Source organism: Oxyura jamaicensis, chromosome 11 (assembly GCF_011077185.1).
Source record: "Oxyura jamaicensis isolate SHBP4307 breed ruddy duck chromosome 11, BPBGC_Ojam_1.0, whole genome shotgun sequence".
Taxonomy (NCBI): domain Eukaryota; kingdom Metazoa; phylum Chordata; class Aves; order Anseriformes; family Anatidae; genus Oxyura; species Oxyura jamaicensis.
This window is the reverse complement of record NC_048903.1, coordinates 17,462,507-17,484,112: the sequence shown is the minus strand read 5'-3', so window position 1 is coordinate 17,484,112 and position 21,606 is coordinate 17,462,507. Positions and strand designations below refer to the sequence as shown.

Below are 21,606 nucleotides of genomic sequence, written 5' to 3'. Positions count from 1 at the left end.
TGTATAAAATCCATATGCAGCGTGTATACATTTAACTTTGTTCATGAAGTGTCCTGTCACACTCCTCCCAAAGAGGACTTTTGGGTTTACCACTGGAGGCTTTTTTACAGGTTCCAGAGGGCACACTGCTTTCAGGACTACATCCTGAAAAAACAAAACTGAATTTGCGCAATCTCATGCACTTATTTAAGACTGAAAATATGTCATCAGGCCTGGCCCAGATTTCCTGGGACTGCGAAATAACCTCTGTACCCACATTGCTCAGCCACTCAAGCTGGTAGCCTTCCAGGAGCCCAAACAGGTTAACTCCCTTAAGACCAGGTAGACATGCTGTTTTAGATATTGCCAGTCTTAAATCAGCATTATCCGTGTTGCCAAAGTTTTGTTGTCAGGGCCTTTGGTTCACCATGGAGTTTGGCCTAAAGCACAATTAGCTCATGCACTAGGTATGGAGGAGCTGTGAGTGAAACAGCAGCGTGTACATGGAAAATGGGAGCAACAGGTGAAAAAAGAACAGGAACCGTTGGGCTGTACATTGAAGGCTAGAATCGTAGAATCCTAGAATGGCTTCGGTTGGAACGGACCTCAAAGATCCTCTCAACTCCAACCCCTGCCATAGGCAGGGACGCCACCCACTGGATCAGGTCGGCCAAGGCCCTGTCCAGCCTGGCCTTGGATGGGGAAGGGATGGGGCAGCCACATCCTCTGGGCAACCTGTAACAGTGCCTCACCACCCTTTCACTGAAGAAAGGAGGGAGAGAAATGTTTTCTACGATATGAAGGCGAGCCACGGAACACCCCTAAAAGAGGAACACCGCTCGCCTGCGCGCCACTCTCAAAATGGCGGCTGCAGCCCCCTCCACCCCCTTCCACACTCTCCTGCCCTTCTCCTTCTCGTCTCCGATTGGCGGGGCCTGCGACGCCAGCCAATCAGCGCGCCCGACGCAGCTCCGTGGGCGGTGCCGCGGCCTGGCCCCGCGGCGGCCGTGCGGGGAGCGGCGATGCGCGGACTGCGGCGCCAGCTAAGCCGCCTCGGGCCCCGCCTCGGCCCCTGGGCGGTGCCGCGGAGCCTCCGTGGGGTTTTGAGGGCGGCCGGGCCGTGGCGGGGCCAGTCCTCGGCAGGCTCCGTTTCCGAGCGTGGCGGTGCAAGCATGGAGGAGGTGCTGCGCCGCTCCGTGCCCCTGCTGCCGCCCTACGAGACCAAGGAGAAGGCGCCGCCTCCGGCCGAGCGGCGCAGCGCGGAGTTCGTGCTGTACTACCGCGGCCTGGAGGCCGGGTCGCCCAGGGCCGAGCTGCTCGGCTGCCTGGCCCGCGACTTCGGCGCCGATCACGGCCGGGTGGCGGAGTTCAGTGCCAAGGTGCTGCAGGCTCGGGAGCAGGAGAGGGAGCAGGGGGCCCTGCTGCAGGCCGAGGACCGGCTCCGCTATTACCTGACCCCCCGCTACCGGGCGCTCTTCCAGCACCTGGGGCGCCTCGAGGGCGGGCTACGCTTCCTGGTGGAGCTGAGGGGCGACCTGGTGGAGGGGCTGGCGGCAAAGGCGGTGGATGGGCCTCACGTCAAGGTGAGGGCTGGGCCTGGGGTCCCCAAAATGAGTCGGGGGAGGCTTGAGGGGATGTGGTGTGGGGCGTCCTGTGATCCCAATTCACTGTGTAACAAAGCAAAGCTGCTTCCCGTAGGCCGTGGCACCAGCAGGAACTGACTTTGCTCACACAGCTCAGCCTGGAAGGAAGGGAGCGGCTGGTGGTGTGAAGTAATGGCCTCTCCAGTGGGAATCTGGCTGTGAGCTACTGTGGGCTAGCATTAGGGCACTGGAGCAAGGGCCACACTGCCCCAGTGTGACACAGTGTGGCTGATGTTAAAACTGCCAGGCAGTGTCATGGTGCACCAGACATTTACCGCAGAAGTGATGGGACTTCTGAGCCTGGTATAGGGCCGCAAGTGACATAGCAGCAGTGCCGTGCTAATGGTGAAGAATATCAACGGGAGAAAGAAGTTTTGTCACGGTCGGTTCAGTACTGTGTAGAAAACGAGTGAGGTGGAACATCTACCGTGATGATATAATGCAGCGAGGTGTCGTGAGCATGGAAGAAGGAACAGTGTAGCAGCCAGCAGCGACAGGACTTTGTGAAGGCAATGAAGGTTCTTTCTGGAAGAACGACAATGAGTTGGCCACGTGTACTTGCTAAAATTTGTCTATGTTTAGATCCAAGTTAAGTTTGACAACAATAGGATGTTTTTGATGTCAGTGGTGAGTTCCTAATTTTGCTGGAAAAAGAGGTATGAATGAAACGTGATTAACACGTGACTGAAGTAGTAACAGAATTGGTAAGATTCAGCATCCAGTTGGATCAGCCTGGTAAAACCAGGCTGAATTTGCAGAATTAGCAAAATAGAAATGTGTATAACATATGAACGCCTGTGCAGCAAATAATACGTTACGTCAGAAACACGCTAAACCCATTGCAAAGTAGGAGAATAGCGTCTGCAAAACTGAAGCTTCAATAAAAGGGTTCTTCTCAAAGCATTTTTGAAAGGTTTGGTGGTGTCATATGACTGCGCTTGCAGTTTTTTTTTGCACTTGTTGGTAAGATTTACTTTTCAAATGTAATACAGGCTAAAGTGAGAGGTGGTGGTAAGGAACGCATAGCCAGGAAAGCTTAAGCTAGAACTGGTTTGCCTTGTTCTCTTTGTTTGTGACCGTTTTGGCTCTGATAATTTACTCCAGATAATGCTTCTTTTCAGTTTGGAGTTTCATTTATGTTAGTCTAATCTGTTTTCCGCGACAACCCAGATGTTAAGCTATGTGTTTCTCTGCTCTTCTTGCTGGGTTGTCTGGGAAGAGTTAGGCCTTCCTTCTGAATCAAATGTCTCGCTCGGCCTTTAAAATCTATTTGCTTCTATTGCAAGCAACCATTGGAATAACTAGAGGCTATTAAGGGAGTATCCAGCCCACGGGAAGTTTTGACTGTCACTGCAATGGAGCTGGTTACTAGCAGGTGGTCAGCTCAAGTGGGTTATCAAGAGGTTGTGTGAAGGCGTGAGTATTTATTTGGACAACTCAAGACATAGGTGTGAGTTACAGCATTACCCGTTCTGAGGTTAAATGTCAAGAACAGAGAAACCAATACGGCACAATATTCAGGCTATTGATTTTTGAAGTGGGGATTGTTGCTGTTTTTTTTTTTTTTTTATTTAACAAAGGATTTAAGTCTTGAGTAGAGAAGGATTCTCATGATACAAGATGTATCTTGTGATCTTTTAGTTTTAGTGGACAGTTCTAGAGTGGCTCTTGACTGGATTCCCTAACTACAAGAAAGAGATGAGAAAAAAAGATAGAGAAGCTCAGGAATTGAGGATGGATAGTAAATCCTTCAGTATCATCGTTACATATGATGAACTTTTGTCAATCTAAATTTCTTAAAATATATTTTTAGACGAAGAAGATGCAAAATACCTGATGATTGTTTCTCCATTAATGTCATTGTTCTTGAATCATTAACACAATAGATGAAGCTCTGCAAACCGCTGCAGTGCTGTCTTTTAGTTACTCCCGAGTATAGACACCTTCATAAAGCTTTCAGCTGTCTATTTCATAAATCACTTTTTACCTTAAACATCAACGAAACTTAAGTGAAGAAATACGTTTGCTTAACTCACTGTGATTTTATGTACTGTGTGATATGTGCATCGCTCCTCTGCTCTCCAAATTGTGTCTCATTATTAGAGTTGTGAAAGGCTCAGAGCACGGAGGTCACTGAACTGTATTAGCAGTGTCCATAAAATCAGAAGTCATAGAAAAAATCTGTGTCTTACATGTCAGGATCCAGTGTAAGGCAAATCGGGTTAGAAGGGCTCATTTATAAGAAACTGAGAAGAATGGTGACTGCCTTACGGGAAGAACTTCATAGATCCTTGACATAAACTCTGAACAATGCGTTGGAAATGCTTAAAGTGGCAGGCTGCGCAAAGAAAAGGTATGTGCTATAAGCAAGGTTCGGGTCATATTTAAGTTCATTATTATACGGCAAAACCATCACCTAGAGCAAGATGGAAAAAATTATTGGTACTTCCAGTGACAAGTTGTTGACATAGTCAGTGTCTTCCTGTGGATGTTTAAAAGGTGATGAGTTGTTGATAATCAGATGGCAAAAAATAGCAGTAAACTGATTTTTTTAAAGCTGTGCAGCCTCTTTTTTAAGGAGTCCACCGAAAATACATAGAAGATGTATTGAAAAGAAAAAAAAAATCATAAAATGTCCCAGAGGTGGGTTTTCTTTTCTGTTAAACACATGGCTCCATTGTTACTATCATAGGCCTTATGGATAATGTTTCAATGACAATTTCCAAAAAGCAGTAGTGTCAGAAGGCATTCTTTGAAAAGTTAAATTACAGTGTAGCTGGGCACAATTCTTTTTCATGATGCTGTTTGGAATTTTTCCCTTTCTCTCTCCTGATCTTTTTATGTGTTAACCTGCCTTCCACCAAAGGCTGTGCACCTTTTCAGGTATCTTGATACATGAGTTAATTTTCTGATGACTTCCCCTTAGAACACTCAGCATGAAACTTGTTGAAACCCTCTTGTATGAGTGTAGCGCTCCCTATTTCAGTGCAGAACGCTCCCAGCTACGTTACTTCTTTTTCTGTCCCGGCTCTTTCCTACCGGGAGGTGTTTTTTATGTTTTGCCTGCTTTCTCAGTTTTGGCATTTGAAATATAGACTCTGGTGAAGAATTCATAACGTTAATCTTGGTAGCAAACAATGATCTATTGCATTTAGAGTTTTCTTCATCTTTCTATATGATTTAGGAAAAAGTCAGTTGAAAATTCAAGTTGCTGGTAAGAAATAATGGAAAAAGAATTTTTATAAATAAGCCTGGTTCCATAATTAAGCAGTAGTTAAGGCGTATATGCAATACTGTGGTTCTCATATTTGTCTACTAGAAAACAGGAAGAAGCTCATAGTTGTTTTGATATTTTTTTTCCCCCCCTCATAGGAGCCACTCATACATAATGAGGATCTAAAGTTACATATTTTCTTGAATTACTATTTTTCTTAAGTGTCTCAAAGGTTTGAATGCTACATATAATCAGGGAAAATGGTTTAAAATATTTGTGGAGAAATTGTACTTTTGAGGAGATTTTTTTGGTACCTAGGCTGAACATGACTATCTGGGGAGAGGAGATATTTCTGGACGTACCTACGTATGTCCACAGGAGGATGTATTTCTATGTATGTATTTCACACAATTGTATTGACTTGAAGTAACTGTAGTCTCCTTGACAAGGGCACCAGTGTTCACTCCAAATATTGAAGCAGTCAGTTTCTTTTAAAGATCTGAGCAGCCCTTATCTAGAGAAACAACCAAAAGTTAAAAGTTTTTCCTTGAAAAAAAGAAAGTGTTTGGTATTTACCTATCAAAAGGCATCTTTAGCTGTTCAGTTACTGTAGATTTCGTTTAAATTCTAACATACATAAAAGTAAACTTGCAGCAAGAGTTTTATAACTTGTGTGTTTGTATCTGCATTGAAAACGAAATCTGGAAATAAAATTAAATGGATCTTCATGATGCTGGAGGGAAACTATAGAATGCTTTATATATATATATTTTTTTGGTTTTGCCCAGTCCAAGATATTTCTTAGGTGGTCTTAGTTCTTACTTCGTGTTTTGAAAGGCCTATTTAAACAAGGATTACCCACTACTGTGGTGTGAATATTAAACACTATTTCCTCAAAGCGTGTCAGTGCAAAAACAGCTCAGACTGGCTTTTATACCAGCGTACCTTGGACCTAAAGCAGCTCAATCATATGTTCTGCATCTTGGAAAGCAACTTCCAGTTCAGCTGGGCAACTTTATGTCCATCATATGGAGCGCCCTTGCTAAACCTGTACCCACTTCAAAGCAGCAAAATGCATCAGATTCCGGCCTTTTCCACTTGTACCGGTCTCCCCATAGTATAACTGGCCTCCTTCCAAGCCACTCGTTGCCATCTGAGCCGTGGTAGTGCCAGTAGACGGGAGCAGTGTGCTCAAAATGAGTGGTGGGAGCGCAGCCATAAGCAGCTTTCCCTCCTAGCTGCTTGCCTGCAGCTGGAAGTGCTGCTGCTTCTCCAAAAAGCAGATGGATGCTGGGAGAGCCACAGGAATCTGATGGTTTGACCCCAGCTCTTACAACTGTAGTTAACTTTTTCTGGCTTATGTTGTACCCTGGCCAAAAAAAAACCAACCAAAAGTCACCAACAATCCTGAAATATGTGGAGGTGGTCACTACACCAAGGGGTATTTGACCAATGTGATTTACGGTTATTTTTGAAAGTCTTCAAAGCTTTCAAAAGAAAAGCAAGAACGGTTTTTTTATTATTATTATTATTACTATTATTTAATTAATCTATTAGCATATATTGCCTTGTGATACAAGCACAGGTGGAAGTATAGCTTGACAGAAGACTTTTGGCACATCATGCTAGTCTATTTTACAACTTAAAGACAACTCTATTGAGCAAGACCAACAAAGAATTAATTTATTAAGTTAGTTTCAGGTAAGCCTACAGTTCTGCCCAGGCTGCTGGTAAGGTGGTGCTGGTATCACACTGTGTCCTGTATGCGAAGCAAAAATAAGAAAGAAAAATAAGCTTTAGAATCTCTATAAGGAATATTCATGCTGTGTTGAGTTCAAGAATACTTTCTAAACTCACATAAAGAATTTTAGACAGAAAGTCTTTAATAATGTAGGCAGGAGGAAATTAGTACAGAATATAAAATTCATTATTATGATGAATGCTTTTGAAAGTATTTGGTATTAGAGTTGGCTTTAATTCAGTATCACACTGTGTCAAGTCTGTTGTGATTTTTGATTCTGTAGTCTTAATGCTGTTCCTTTTGCTTTTCTTCCTCAAAAATTTTCACGTTTATATAGACGTTAAAAGAAAAATTCTGTAAAACCCATGGTTTTAGGTACATAGTGGTCAGCGGTATGCAGTTTTCTGTTTCATTATCCTGAGTGGGTGGGCATGTGCAGCTGCAGTGCTGTTGGATCTAGCGCAGTAATCTTCCTACGGCATGAACTCCTTGAAAGAGATTCAGAGGTAGAAATACTTCTTGAATTTAAAATCCTTATTTTAATCAATTTTCCTAAGACTTGTTTCATGATATTTAAATTAATGCATCTGAGCACCTGTGCAACTGCTGCTTTATCCTCAAGACTACTAAAACGCTAGCATTTATTGCCTTTTATCTACGTTGTTTTGCGTTATCTTCCATTTTCCTGTCTGCAGTTTACTACTGATGGTAAATTCATTCTGTCTGTAAACAGTCATTGTGTTAGTCCTGTGTGAGAAAAGCTGAGCTGTTAGGCCTTTCATCAAGTAGATGCATTGTTTTCCTCGAACTTCCCAAGGCTGTAGTTTGAAGTAATTAAGGTTGTTTTTACTTGTATTTGTATGCTATACCTAGCTTACTTAGCAAATATGTCCATCCTTCTTTGTGCAGGAAATGAGTGGTGTTCTGAAGAACATGCTTTCAGAGTGGTTTTCAACAGGATTCCTAAATCTGGAACGGGTCACGTGGCAATCACCTTGTGAAGTGCTCCAGAAAATTAGCGAGTAAGTGCTAAAAATTCCAAAGACTCATGAGTGAAGTGGTGATGAAACACATCTAACTGTAGAGATCCACTATTTTCAAGATAACTGCTTCTTCAATACTTTGCCATAGGCAAAGTATAATTGAGGAGTAGTTGCATTTAATGCACTTATGAGCACACTTACAAAGATTGAATTAAACAGTGAAGGGGGACTGTTGTCCCACACTGTGATCTTTCAGCCTACATGCTGCATGTGTAGACAGCTCTTTTCTGGTAAATGAATTTCCTTTCATCCTTCTCAGTTACTCTCTCTACCACGCTCCCAGAGTTGGTTCCCTGGTTGGAACTGGTGAGGTGTGCAGAACTGGTTGTAAACTCTACGTGAAGAGAGCACCTGTTTTTTGTTTTGTTTTTTTCTTTAACAAGCATTCACACAGAATAACTGAATTGTAGGGGTTGGAAAGGACCTCCAGATCATTGGGTCCAACCCCCCTGCCAAGGCAGACCTACAGCGTTTATCCTTAACCTTCTGTCTAATACTCAAAATTGTAGCGATGAAGTTGGAGATGATTGAATGAAAGTTATATCGTATGACATTTCATCATATTAAAATCTTAAAAAAAAATAAAAATCTCTAAAGAGATTTCTGGAAGTATGTGACTTAAATGTTGATAAGGCAAACAAAATAGGTCTTATACAAGCTGATTTTTCCATATAAAAGGAATTGGTAATATGTCACTTAATCTTCAGGGTATTTTGGCAAACGTACTAGACTTTCAAATACAGTAGAGAAAAGAATGTTTTGAGTGATTGTTTGAAGGTGTGGCTGTGGGAGTGCTAGTAGAAAATTAATTTCATCTAGGTATATATATTGTTTGTCAAGATCTATTAAAGCATTTGGCTAGCTTACTAAAACCTATTGAAGTAAAAGATGTTGCATTCTTGTATCTGCCCAGTACACTACATAAATCTTCAAAATAACAATTTACAAAACACCCTGCAGTAATATCTGAGTACTTCTAAAAGCAAGTGACACTATATGGGTGGTGTATTAGTGGCAAATACTTTTTAGAATAGGTTGAAGTAGAAGAGCAGAAATGCTCTAAGATAAGCATCAAGCTGAACTTCTAAAGTTGTATACTAGACAATATTATTACTGGAAATCATTTTCTAACTCTTTAGGTGAAAATTTTGAAGTATCCTACAAGGATGATCATCTCTGTAGTTTGGGAAAGCTAATTCCTTAGAAGTGTGTTCACACTCATTCAATGACTCATTCAATGACCTGATTCAAATGACATTTGAATCAGGTATCCTACACCAAATAGAAGTTGCAAATGGAATCTCTCAATGAGCATATCCCAAAAACTAGAGAGTATTGGTATGCAGTAGGCTTTAACAGTTGACTTGTCACAACATGGTGATGGATTTTACTTTTTTGAATTGCAGCCTAGTTCTCCTTCTTTGGTCTGAGAATTTTGTTGCTGATATCAGTGGGGAAAAGTACTGAGCTTGTAGGATTGGCAGCTGACCTTTGTTTATAAATAAATAATAAAAAAAAAACACTCTTTTTTTCTTTTCCCCTCATTGAGTTCTGAAGCTGTGCATCCTGTTAGAAACTGGGTTGATTTGAAGCGCCGAGTTGGGCCATATAGAAGATGCTACTTTTTTTCTCACTGTGCAATCCCAGGAGAACCACTGATAGTCTTGCATGTTGCATTAACCAGTGATATCTCCAGCAGCGTCCAGGTACAGTCACTGATAATATTCAGTACGCAGCAAAGTGCTCAAATTACAATGTATGCCTTGGTTTTCTTTCATTCTTTAGAGTTGAGAGAGTTGGTTTTCCTTTTAAAAATGACAGGGATACTCAGGAAAATTTTGGTGCTTTCTTCAATCGCAAGAGGAGTAAGATAAGAAATAAATTAAGAAACAACAGTAAATGAGATTAAAACTTCAAAGCAGTTACAATTGCTTCTGAAAATTTTAAACCCCATTACAGTTATTTCCTGCACTTCCTAATGGATAAGTAGCTCTTCTTAATACTTTTTGATTAGATTTTTGTTGTTTTTCACAGAGAATAATGAATAAAACAGTGGGAAAATGTGTTAAGGCATTTGAAAGTTAAAAAGAAGAGTCCCCTCACCATAATTAGAGTAATAACTACAACTATTTTTTTTGTCTTCATTCTCGTTTTCCAGTCCATAGTAAAAGATGTGGAATCTTTAGAAACAGAAGATGCAGACAAAATCACAACAGCAATTTTCTACTCAATCAGTTTGGCTCAGCAAGGACTGCAAGGTGTAGAACTTGGCCATCACCTCATCAAACGGGTCGTAAAGGAGCTGCAGGTGGGTGTGGCACGTAATTTAACATTTTGCCAATGTGCTCCCCTTACATTGCTGTGTTAGTTTCCATTTCCTCACGTTTATCAATGTGAGGAACTGCCTGGTCTGCTGCATTTTCAGCTTCTTACCAGATCAGCTTTTGAAAATGTGGAGAGAGTTGGAAGAACATTTTCTGCGATTGGTTGATATCAGCCAGAGGTAGGTAGTGTAGATACTTGGAACATGCATGTGTTCCAGTTGGATAGGTGCTTAAAAGTCAAATTAGTACTTTTCTGTTGAACGTATCTCTAGCTTTAGTTTGACATGTATATTATTAGATTCACTATTTCCCACAGTTGAGCGGTTGTGGTATTGTTAACACATGCTAAATGGGAGCCCTCCTGTTCAGCATGTGTTAACAGGGCCTTGATCAACATCTTCTCTTTTCAGTGTACTTAATTGTTTGTTTGAAATCTAATGGCTGCTCCAGTAGCAGTAATACTTCATTACGTAAATGAATTATTTTTCCTGTTTGTTACACTGAATTGCTGCTAGTTACACATAATGTTCACGTTTGCCTGGTAAAAAAAAAAAAAGTTTAATTTAAAAAAAAAACTCTTTGCTCAGACACTTAAAATATAGGAAGATGTCTTCAACACTTGAAAGTTACAGGAATCAGTTCCTTTATGAAAACCTATGAATTCATACAGTATCGTGGCATGCTGTAGGGTTATTCTTTGTGGTTTTAGGACTAGTTCTTTTAGAGCCTTCTTCCAAGTGACAGGAGAAAAGAATGAAAATTCATTTATACAGAGTGTTGTGGGACAGATTTCAGTTTTAAGTATATTATTTAATTTAAGTCTTTAAGTATTAAATTATTAACAAGGATACCACTTCAAAGTAATGGTCAATGCCTGTGTTTGTATTCATTGTTCTAACTTGTGGATTAGTAATGATGCTTGGAAAATTGTCCATGATTTAAAACTTCAGTTCTATTTACAAAAATAACTCAAAATTGGATGCACCAAATTTCTACTACTACAAAATGATTGATTAGTCAAGTACTGAATCATAGCTGGCTGCCCTGAAGTTGTTTTTTTTTTAATGGATATTTTGGCTGAATTTTGTTGCTTCTTGCTTTCAAAATGGCTTTTAAATTAATTGTCTAAAGTGCAATAGTCCAGGTATAATTAGACTGTGCCATCTGTCTGATCTTGACTGAGGGGAAATTGGAATAAATTCATGCAGTTATCTACTTTCACATCTGAAAAATAATTTTTGGATAATTGAGTTGCTCTCGTAAAATAACCCCATTGACAATGTATTTGTCCATCGCTAAATTGCTTACAACACTGGAAGAATTATGAGTGGGTTACAGAGGAAAATGGACAAACCATGCTTTGATAACATAGATCCAAGTTCTGAAATTTGATTTGTCTAACAGAAGAATTCGTTTCTTATTCGTAATTAAGACAAAAGTTTCTACATTTCAGCACTGTAAAATGCAGTCCTCCTTCATTGTTTGTCAAATACGTAATGAATAGAAAACAGTATGGTTGAGATAAGTTTAAGAACTGGATCAGGCTGTTCTCGTGATTCAGGAACAACTGTCATTACCTGTGCTCTTATTTCTCATTCCTATTCCCAAAGCTATTATGTGCTGCATGGATATAGTTTATTCTAGCTGGGTGTACAAGAACTGACGGTTGGTTGTGTGTTGCTAGAAATCTTAATCTCATCTTTTCAGAACAAGGCCAGATACTCTTCATCCTTCAGTCAACCTGAAGTGATCAGGCTGAGTGCAGGTGAAAATTTATGGAGGGGAACGCAGGCCAGTATTTCAGGAGGCCAGATCTGATTGTACAATTTGACTTAGGCTTTAATAATCTGCCAAAACCAGTTTTTATTTACAGGTCACATTTTTCCCTTTAGGTCAGACCTTTTAAAGTTGAATTTCATCCTCCCAATCTTGTCTTACTTCTAAAGATATTAATGGCCTTTCAGACTTCGCATCTGGACAGTAAGTCACCTCTGGCCATTATTACCTCACCCAATACACTTGGCTATCCACCGATGGCCTTCAGAAGGGTGAAACTGTGGTAATGGTCAAACTGATGTTTAGGAGGGAGTGTGTAAGAATATTTCCCCCCAGTTTTCATGTTTTTTTTGAACTATATAACAGTAGAATTTTCAATCAGCATAGGGAGGGGCTATCCCTTTTTAGATGGAAGTACATCTGAAAGATAAAGACTTAAGTATTTTTTAATCTTCTTGCTTAACATAAGATTCATGTTATAATAAATTTTCTATGTAGTGTTTATTGTTTATTATCAAACATATTTATACTACATGGACCTTATGAATTTTTATGTACATTATCCCCATTCACTTTGCATCTCCAGCCCTTTTCTTCCACTGATTTTTTTTTTTACGCATAAAATAAGCCACATTTCATAAACAACATTCTGTGTAATAAGTGAAGAAAATAGTAAAATAGTAGTTTTGACATTAACCTTGGGGGGGGGGGGGCGGCGAATCAGTAATTTGTTGTGGCCTTTAACAGCTTGTAAGACGTGTATGTAATTGGAAGTGCAAAGGAACGCTTATTTATATGTAGGAATTCAGATGCAGAAGGTGAGTTAATATTTTAAATCCCACAGCGATGAGATCCATCTTCATATACACATTATTAGGCTTATTTGGCCAGATACCAGTCACTTTTTTTAAATAGCAACAGTCAAAATAAGGTATTACTGTAAATCCAAGTTTTGTTCTGCATTGTGAATTAAAAGTGTGACACTCATCAGTCACTTTGCCTTCCGAGTAACTTCATATAGTGTTATTTTAACCTGCACCTTGTAGTTTGAGATAATTGATTAAATTTTTTTTTTTTGACCAGACATACACTCTTACTGGTCTCACAAAATCAAAAGCCCATCTAGTTACTATGGCTGTTCTTAATAATAGTAATGATGGAACATAGCACAAGAAAAGACTTTTTTTTTCCCTGACTCTTCGGCACATTTCTGATTCAGAATCGAAGCGTGGATTTAGCTTACTTTGAGGTACAGAGAACAGATAGATAGCTTCACCTCACATCCACTGCAGATCTGTTTCTTTGCTGAATTGATATGGAGAGAGTGTATACGGAAGTCTAAAGTTACAACACATTTCATGCCTTTTTCCAGAAGTCTTCATATTTCGTAGTATTTTATGACAAGCTTGGACAGCAAAGGACCCCTTGTAGGTAGATGGCAAGCTGTATAATTTTTGTGAGGTCTGGAGTGAAAAGTTCTTCAAACTGCTTGAAGTTTGCAAGCACATGGAAGTGTCATTATTTTGGTTCTATAATCTGTGAGTTAAGAAGGGTTTAAAGCCCCAATATGTTGGAAGTGTACAGTGATTTCAATGAAAGGCCAAGTTGAGGGCTGTTTTACATCTGTAACAACCTCCACGTATCTCCTCTACACCATCCCTTGTTGTCTTGGGGCAACATTGTAGGGCTGAACAGAGCTAGAGAGAGGAAGGATAATCAGGACTGTGTATCCATGACGGATATGGTTCTCTAATTTTTTTCAGTTCTTTGATATTTTCTATTTTCCCAATTCTTCCTTTCTTCCTCTTCATTCTAGAGCATAGTTCTTGAATTTCTTGTCTTGAAATCTGCAAGAACCATTTCCCACTACCTATTTCCCATCTGTGAAGTGACTCTAAGACATCATGCTGTTGTTACTGGTGTTTGGGGTGAGGGATTATTTAATGTACTTCTGTGATGCCTACTCATTCAGCTTTCGTTGTAAATGTGGTGACTCTTGCCTTGGTGGACTTCATTGTTCAGAGGAGAGAAGTTGTGTGCATTTCTGCTTCAAAATACATACATTGTGAAATACTTACACTGCAGTTAGGTTCAAGGCAAAGGCAGGGCACGTGATCAGCACTACTCTTGGCAGCATGTTTTACCCTTCTCTGAAAGTCCCACTTCAGTGCATTAAATTGCATGCATGTGCACTCTTTCTCTCTGGTCAGGTCCAAGTAAAGGACTTTCCAAGGTTGCGTGTGTTAAGATTGAACATAATTCTTTGCAGCAGCATAATAGTCACTTACTTGAGAAGGCACGAATGATATAACAGTAGTGCTGAGTTGACTTGGTGACAGCAGCTGAAACAATGTAGTCTCAGCAAAAAAAACCCAACTTGTTAGTATCAGAAATTACATCTCATTAAGCTTGCAGCTGCCTTTCTAAAAAATAGATAAGGTCTCTGGTAGGAAAATATTTTCTTTCTATAACCTTTGCATTGCTTTGCAATAAACAAATCTCTCCTTAGAGCACTGCTAAATGTTCAGGTGTTGCAGGTTACGTATGGTGAGCCTGTCTTTAAATTAACTGATTAAAAAATACTTGGCAGAGAGCATTTGAAGGACTTGAGGATTTTGTTGTTCATCGTACATGAGCAGTTGATGCTTAATACACTTTTGTAACCTACTATTTGTTTGAATTAACTTTTGTGTACCCGTTTGATCTGCAGAATGTTACTTGATTCAGACTTTCCCAAGACACTGCAAACTTCTAAAACTTTTTTTTACACTCATGTAAAAATCCTTTATATGACTTTGCCTTAGCTTAACCTGCTCTGACACTTCCACTTGTCTTTGTAACCTCAAAACTGAATTCTCAGCTGTCATTCCTCATACGAAAAGCTCTGAATCAGGCATGTCACGAAGGTGTATCACTAGATCAGAAAAAGACGTGCACTAAATTAAAAACATGCTAATAGCCATTCTTTCTCCCTCCCCAGTGAAGCCTTTATTTGGGAAGACCTTTGAAAATTGTACTGAAACATTGAACTAGACGACTAGACGGTCTCTACACTATAAAGTTATGTCTATAAATTCAGTTAGTACCAGATTCCTTAAAAGAAAATCTCATTAACAGGCAATTTAGACCTGAAGTTTTAGAAGTCTTGCTAATTCTTCTGAACCAGTTATATAGACTGCTAACGTATATAGGGTAGCACTGCTCACCTTCAAAGACTGTCTGTCACAGCTTGCCTCATGAAAATTTCTTGCAAATATTTTTTTATTAGGACCATTAGGAAAATGCAGCAGTAGAGGCTCTGGTGAGGATTACAACCCTCGGTGTTAAGCACAGATAGTCTGAGGTTCTGCACAGGAGTCAATGCCCCCCCACTTTGAGTCTTGCACTAACTTGAGCAGCTGGAGGACATGTGAAGTTGAGTCACAGAAATGGGTCCTTGGTTTCATCGCTTTATATGTGCACAGTAGGTTGAATCTCAGTATAGCCATTACGATTTGGCATTTGCCACAGGTATTGTAATGTAATTGGGTAAAAGGGGGGGATATAACAGGGAGCAGGACAGGGCCTCGGGGAAGGAGCTTGTATCATGTACAGAGGAAATCCTGGGTGGCAGCGTGCTGCTCTAGATAGAGTTTTTGGTGGTTTTTTTGGGTAGTTGTTTTGAAAGTTTGCTACACAAATAATTTAAAGCGTTTTGTAAACACACTTCTGTTGTTGTCTAAGTATTTGCTTTTTGGATAATTCTGGGGCAAGCAGTGGGATGAATCCATTCATCCACTGATGCTACTTCAGTCCCAGTTCTGCCTAGAAGAGATCTGAGAGTAGGCTACGTGTTCATTCCTGGCTATACAAAGCAGGGAGCAGACAGCATAAATCTCTTCTATTTCTTATATTTAAGCTTTTGTTGCTCCTGGAAATGAAATGGATTCTTAAACAATCTCAGAAAACTGGTTTAAAGAAAAAAAAAAGGGGGTGCTAGAAAACAAACAGGCAGATGCCTTTCTAGCAAGCTGATAGGTGCTGGCAAAAGAGTAGACAGAGATTTCTCATTAGGCAGACATTTAATTCAGAATGTGTTTATAGCCAATCTAAGTGGTCTGCAGCTCTGCAGAAGGTACATCATAGCAATTCAGTCTGCAGATGACAGACACAGATAACTGGTGGAGCCTTTGAGAAAACTGCTTAGAATTTTACAGCCTGTAGCATTTGGGGGAGAAAACTGATAGCTACTATGTGACTCAATAGAATGCTTAACAATTGGTGGCAGATTTGAGCTTTCTGGTTGGACTGTTGATAATTGCTACCTTAATTTGATCTAGGTGACCTGGGGAGATTATGATTTCCAAAACAGGCTCTGCTTTCATTGATGAAGAATGTGACCTTGGACTACAGCTTTCAGAGTGCAAGACAGTTTCAGATGAGTTTTAGATAATAGGAGAAATCTGCACGCTTCTTCAATTTAAAAAAAAAAAGCCCCAAAACGAAAAGACGGTCAAAACGAAAAATCCCCTCCAAAACAAAATGAGCAGCTGCTTCTTAACGGTGTGTGGATTTCTGACAAGAAAATAAACATTAATGGATCTCCACCAATAGTCTTACAAACTAGCACATCAATTTAGCAACAACATAAATGTGCACACTTCACTGCATCTATTTTATTTTTACAAGAAGTGGCCGGCTAAGATAAGCTCCTACACTCAAGAATTTATCAGATATGTAATAGTCTGTACTGTAGCTTCAAAATGGGGTCACTTTCCTATGTCTTATCTGTCTTATCTAAGAAGTTAAATAAATAATTTTTATATTTATTAATAGAGCAGGAGCTACCAACTTCCCGATAAATATTTTTGGGTTGGGCTTGGTGAGCAAGGCACTCCTGGAAGTGAATGATAAATAAAGAGCAGTCAACATCATAAAGAAGCAAAATGGCAGTACTTAATTAGGAACCTTGCAGTGGCTAGTATTAAGACACAGGTATGGGAAGAAATTATCCACTTGTTTTGTCATAGTGGATGGTGTGTTACCCTCTCACCTCTGCAAACTGGGAGATGAGGTCCTTACCCTACGTAAGCACAGGGAATGTTGTATGAAGAGCCATTAGTTTGTTTGGTTCAGTACCAAAGCAGTATTTTCAAATACTGTGCTTTCATAGAGGTGGTGCAGAAGACTTAAAGATTCCACTTTCTGGTAAGCAGCATTTTCTCTCGGTCCAATCAGTTTTTCCTTTTAACCTAAAAGAATAATTTCAGCTTCCCAAATTTCAACAGTACCTTCCATCTTCCTCTCTCAGGTTTCAACCCCAAACATCTGTGAAGAACGCATGAAAAACCTAAGCAATGTGTTCTCAAAGGCACTACTTATTATAGGATGAAATAATGTAATCAGAATTTCAAAAAATATATTTAAGAAATATAATCCCGTCTTTGGGTCAAAAAGAAGTACATCCTGTATTCCTTGAATTCCTACCTAGAGAAACATAGCCTCTAACAACTTTTTCATTTTCAGATATATAAAGGTATTTTCTAGTTTACCACGGTCATTGCTCCTTTTTTCAAAAGGAGAGGGGAAACTTTCCTAAAAATTTTGAACTGTCTACTCCAAGGAACACTTTTTTAAATTAAAACATATTTGCCATATTCATGTCTTACAAGGCCGTGATTTGCAGTAAGAAAGAGCACAACCTTAATAAACTGTTTTTTTTATAAATGCCATATTCTCAAATTGTGGAAAGAGATGCTAAGATATCACCAGAAATTACCTTCCAGAGACATCTCTTTCCATCAGTTTTCAAAGAATGCTTTTTCTTTTATAAAATCCAAATGCAGTGAAACCTTGTAGTTGTACTGCACGAATCTTGCTACAAACACATGCTTCAGAATGACTCTTAAAATAAAATATTACAGTGTCCTTGAGTGGAGACTTGAAAAAGTCAGAGGAGATCAACGCCTCAGTAATATTGCACTCTGAGTGTAGTAGATCTAGTTGTTGGGAAAATGACCCAGACAGCATCTCCTGGGCCCTCTGATTATAGAAACGCTTGTTTCATTCCATGTGATATAGAAATGAGTATTTTATTAAATTTGCTTTTTGCTTTATCCAGTTCTCCAAGGAGATGAAATGGGATGTTTCTTTGTAACTTCTGTCTCCTGATCTTGTTCGTGTCTGGTCCCCAAAGAATTCTTTGCCTTATGGATCTGTGTACTATTTAATGAACTTCTGATGAGGGGAGGTGGTGAGGTTAGTCACTTTATGCAGTCGTAACTCACAAAACTGAGGAGATGGTAGGTCTGAGATGACTGGCTGTATCATGGCACTGGAAGCCACCAGAATAGCAGTACGCTATTTGGGAAGCTCCATGTGGAAGGGGAAAAAAGATGCTGTAAATAACCAGCCAAGTATTATTGCAATTATTGAAGCTATTAGGAATGTTGCATGGCTTAGTGCTGCAACTTGTAATGGAAAAAGGGCACATCTGCTTTCCCTGGCTTCTCTGTCCTCACAAAACAGACCGCAGACAGCAGCGGTGTGCGGAGCACAGCGGTACCTGAGGCTGCAGCAGCGCAGGTGCAATTCAGGCACTGTAGCAGCATGCATGCCATTAACATTTGCTAGCGTAAGATAGCATCTAAGCGATGATGACTTTTTAATGGTTATCTGGGAAATGCTTAAAGTAGAACAAAATGCAGTTTGTAGTCATTTAAAGACAATTTCCCGTTGACATGAAGATGCTTCTGTAATGCTGATAAATGTCTCTTCTTACCACTGCCTCCTTTATGAACAGTAATTAAAACACAGTGGTTGTTCCACCTCATCAGCAGCTTACCTCAGTTCCTGGTCCCCCTGCTCCTTGAATAGGGTTGGCTTTTGGTGTCAGTTTTATTAAAACCAAGTAAGAGTGAGTTGAACAACCTTCTCTATTCTTTGCTATTGTGCGTCAAAACTAACATAGAGTGAATAGCATGGAAGGGAGCTGGCGTGTCTCAAGAACCTCTTCCATTACTTCAGGAAATAGTTATTTCCTAAAAAACAACAACAAAAAACAAAAACCCTCCAAAACAACAAGAAAAAGTAATTGCTCTACTGATTTCCTCATGGACTGGAATTATGAACCGTCTTCATTAGTTGAACATAAAAAGTAAATTATTTAAAAGGTTTTGAAAACTTTTATGTTGATTTAATTGTTTTTAAATCTTTTTCCTCTGAATAACATCCTTATAGCATGTGATTGCATTTATTTATTTCTGCCTATAAAAGGATAAGCCAGAACAAAGGCTTGGTAAGTACTGTATAAGCACTTTTAAATAGATGGCGTGTGCGGACTGTAATTCAGTCAGCGTTAAAATTTTCTTAGCACTCCAAATGCTTTTTAGTCACTTACCTGTTACTGTCAGTGTGATAGATTCCCCCACCCCCCTTTGGTCTATGTGTATCAGTTAATTCTCAGAATCCTTCATCTTTACTCAAACTTCTAATTGTGAGTCATGACAGAACTCATGAGTTTTTTTTCCCCTTTTGTCTGTAGAAAGACCTTCCTCAGATAAAAGCTTTTTCTTCTCTGTCGCCTATCCCTGGATTCACAAAATGGCTTCTTGGTCTCCTCTCTTCACAAACAAAAGAACTGGGAAGAAGTGAACTTCTTACAGAATCGGAACGCCAAGAAATCTCTGAGATCACGGAGGACTCTACTACTGAAACTCTAAAAAACCTCTTAACTAACAGTGAATGGGTGAAATCAGAAAAATTAGTCAAAGCACTGCATTCGCCACTTATGAGATTGTGTGCCTGGTATTTGTATGGAGAGAAACATCGTGGCTATGCTCTTAATCCGGTAGCAAATTTTCATCTTCAGAATGGCGCTGAGTTGTGGCGGATAAACTGGATGGGAGACACGAGCCCTCGGGGCATTGCAGCTTCTTGTGGCATGATGGTAAACTACCGGTATTTCTTAGAGGATACAGCCACTAACAGTGCGGCATATCTGGGGACAAAACACATTAAAGCCTCAGAGCAGGTTCTTTCCTTCGTGTCTCAGTTCCAGCAAAATAGCAAGCTCTAAGTACTAAAAGAACTAGGAACAGGTATCCTCACCTATGAAGAGCTTTAAAATTTACAGTGTCCATATTTACATGAGAATATCCCTTATAAAGAAAATTTAGTCAGCACAGCAGGATGCAAAATTATTTAAATTATCACTTGTTTTATTTACATTGTCATATATTCAAAATCTGATTTGTTGTGCTTGAGTCACTGAGTTCTAGACATCTGTCACATACAAATGAATTGGAGGTGTGCATTAAAGGGTGACTAAATTCTCAATTTCAAGACAATGATAACTTGTATGGGAAATACTAGAGCAATACCATTATTCTGCTGATAAACCTGTATTAATGTTGTGCTTTTGGTAGGGATAGAGTTCATGTTCTTCACAGAGGCTCATATGATCAGGTGCCTTGGATTTTTGATGAAAATAGTGGTGATAACACACTGATGGTTTTAGTTGTTGCAGAACAATGCCTACCTAAAGTCAAGGCTTTTCTGCTCCTCGTGCTGCAAAGCCAGTGAGGAGGCTGCAGATGCACAAGGAACTGGGAGGGGACACAGCCAGGACAGGAGCCCCAGCATGTCCAGAGGGCTATTCCATGCCATATGGCTGCATGCCCAGCAGTAAAAGCTGGGGTAAAGGAGGAAGAGGAAGCGATGTTCAGAGCGATGACATTAGTCTTCCCAAGAAACCTTTACACGCAAGGAGCCCTGCTTTCCTGGACATGGCTGGACTCCTGCCTGCTGATGGGAATCAGTGTATGAATTCCTTGGTTTGCTTTGCTTGTGTCTTTTGCTTTACCTGGTAAACTATCTTTAGCTCAATCCATGAGTTCCCACATTTTTACCTCTCTGGGTAAGAAAGGTTTTTTTTTAAAAAAAAAAAAAAAAAACAACTCTGGGGAGAGTGAGTGACCAGCTGCATAGTGCTCAGCTGCCTGCCAGGAACCATAACACTAACCCACAGCTTCAAAAAGAGCTGTGCTTCTCAGTTACACCACTACCATAAGTAGATCAGTACCAAAGCAGCTGGAATGAAGCACTGTATGAAAGTAATTTTGGGGTGAAACACATTAGGAGAACAGTAGTCTACAATTTTATTTCAATAATACTTTTTTTCTCCATCAAACACACAAAACATCTTATTGTTTTCCTTTCTCAAACCCACTAAAAATCTCATTGAATCTGCTTTGTTGGGAGCATAAAAAAGCCTTGCATTAATGTTCTTGAAAATCAGGTCTTCTCAGGGAAGCAGGTACGTAATGTTATAATTGCACTTTAGTCTGCTAAAATGTAATGAGTAAGAAGGAAGTGTTCAAATAAAAGACTTGATAAAGAGCTTTTTTAATGAAGAGGTAGGCGTGATGTGTAAACCAATAAAGTAAGATTTCTCATTAAATTATGTGTTGTGTATTTCTTTGTGTACCTTGATTTACTTAACAGCTTTTCTTGATAATAGTATCACCGGAGATCTAAGACCATCTTAGCACAGTTTAATGCTGTCATACAATTCCCACTTCCCTTTCTGGTCAAATCTTGTTCCTGTTTTTGAGAGAATAATTTTACAGGGGAATTGAAAGTGGTAGAGTCCCTGCTCCTGTATGAAAACAGGAATAAAGAAAGCTGTAAATTTCTTCACTAGGAGAAATTAGCCTTTCTCCTAAAATGAAATTATAAAAAATGTAAAACTAATTATATAGTTATAGTAAGAAAAAATCCTATCTTCCAGACTGGTAACCATTACGTGAAGCTTATTTATAAGTATCTTCTAACTAGAGAAAAGCTAGGTTAACTGGCTTGTGTTCATGGTAGATTTCACAGTACTGATGGTTGAAGGAAAGGGTAT

General features: G+C 39.7%; 1 protein-coding gene and 1 long non-coding RNA gene across 2 annotated transcripts; both read left to right on the top strand.

Annotated features, from left to right (window-relative positions):
* The first annotated feature begins 959 nt into the window (after positions 1–959).
* Positions 960–21,159, top strand: MLYCD (malonyl-CoA decarboxylase). The gene is made up of 5 exons (XM_035336836.1): positions 960–1,562; positions 7,487–7,599; positions 9,170–9,326; positions 9,779–9,928; positions 19,243–21,159. The coding sequence occupies exons 1-5, from the start codon at positions 1,002–1,004 to the stop codon at positions 19,774–19,776; spliced, it is 1,515 nt and encodes a 504-aa protein (XP_035192727.1). The 5' UTR covers positions 960–1,001; the 3' UTR covers positions 19,777–21,159.
* LOC118172742 lies at positions 12,445–17,105 on the top strand. The gene is made up of 2 exons (XR_004753844.1): positions 12,445–14,626; positions 15,256–17,105. It is a non-coding gene; the product is annotated as an uncharacterized LOC118172742 (long non-coding RNA).
* Positions 21,160–21,606: the final 447 nt, after the last annotated feature.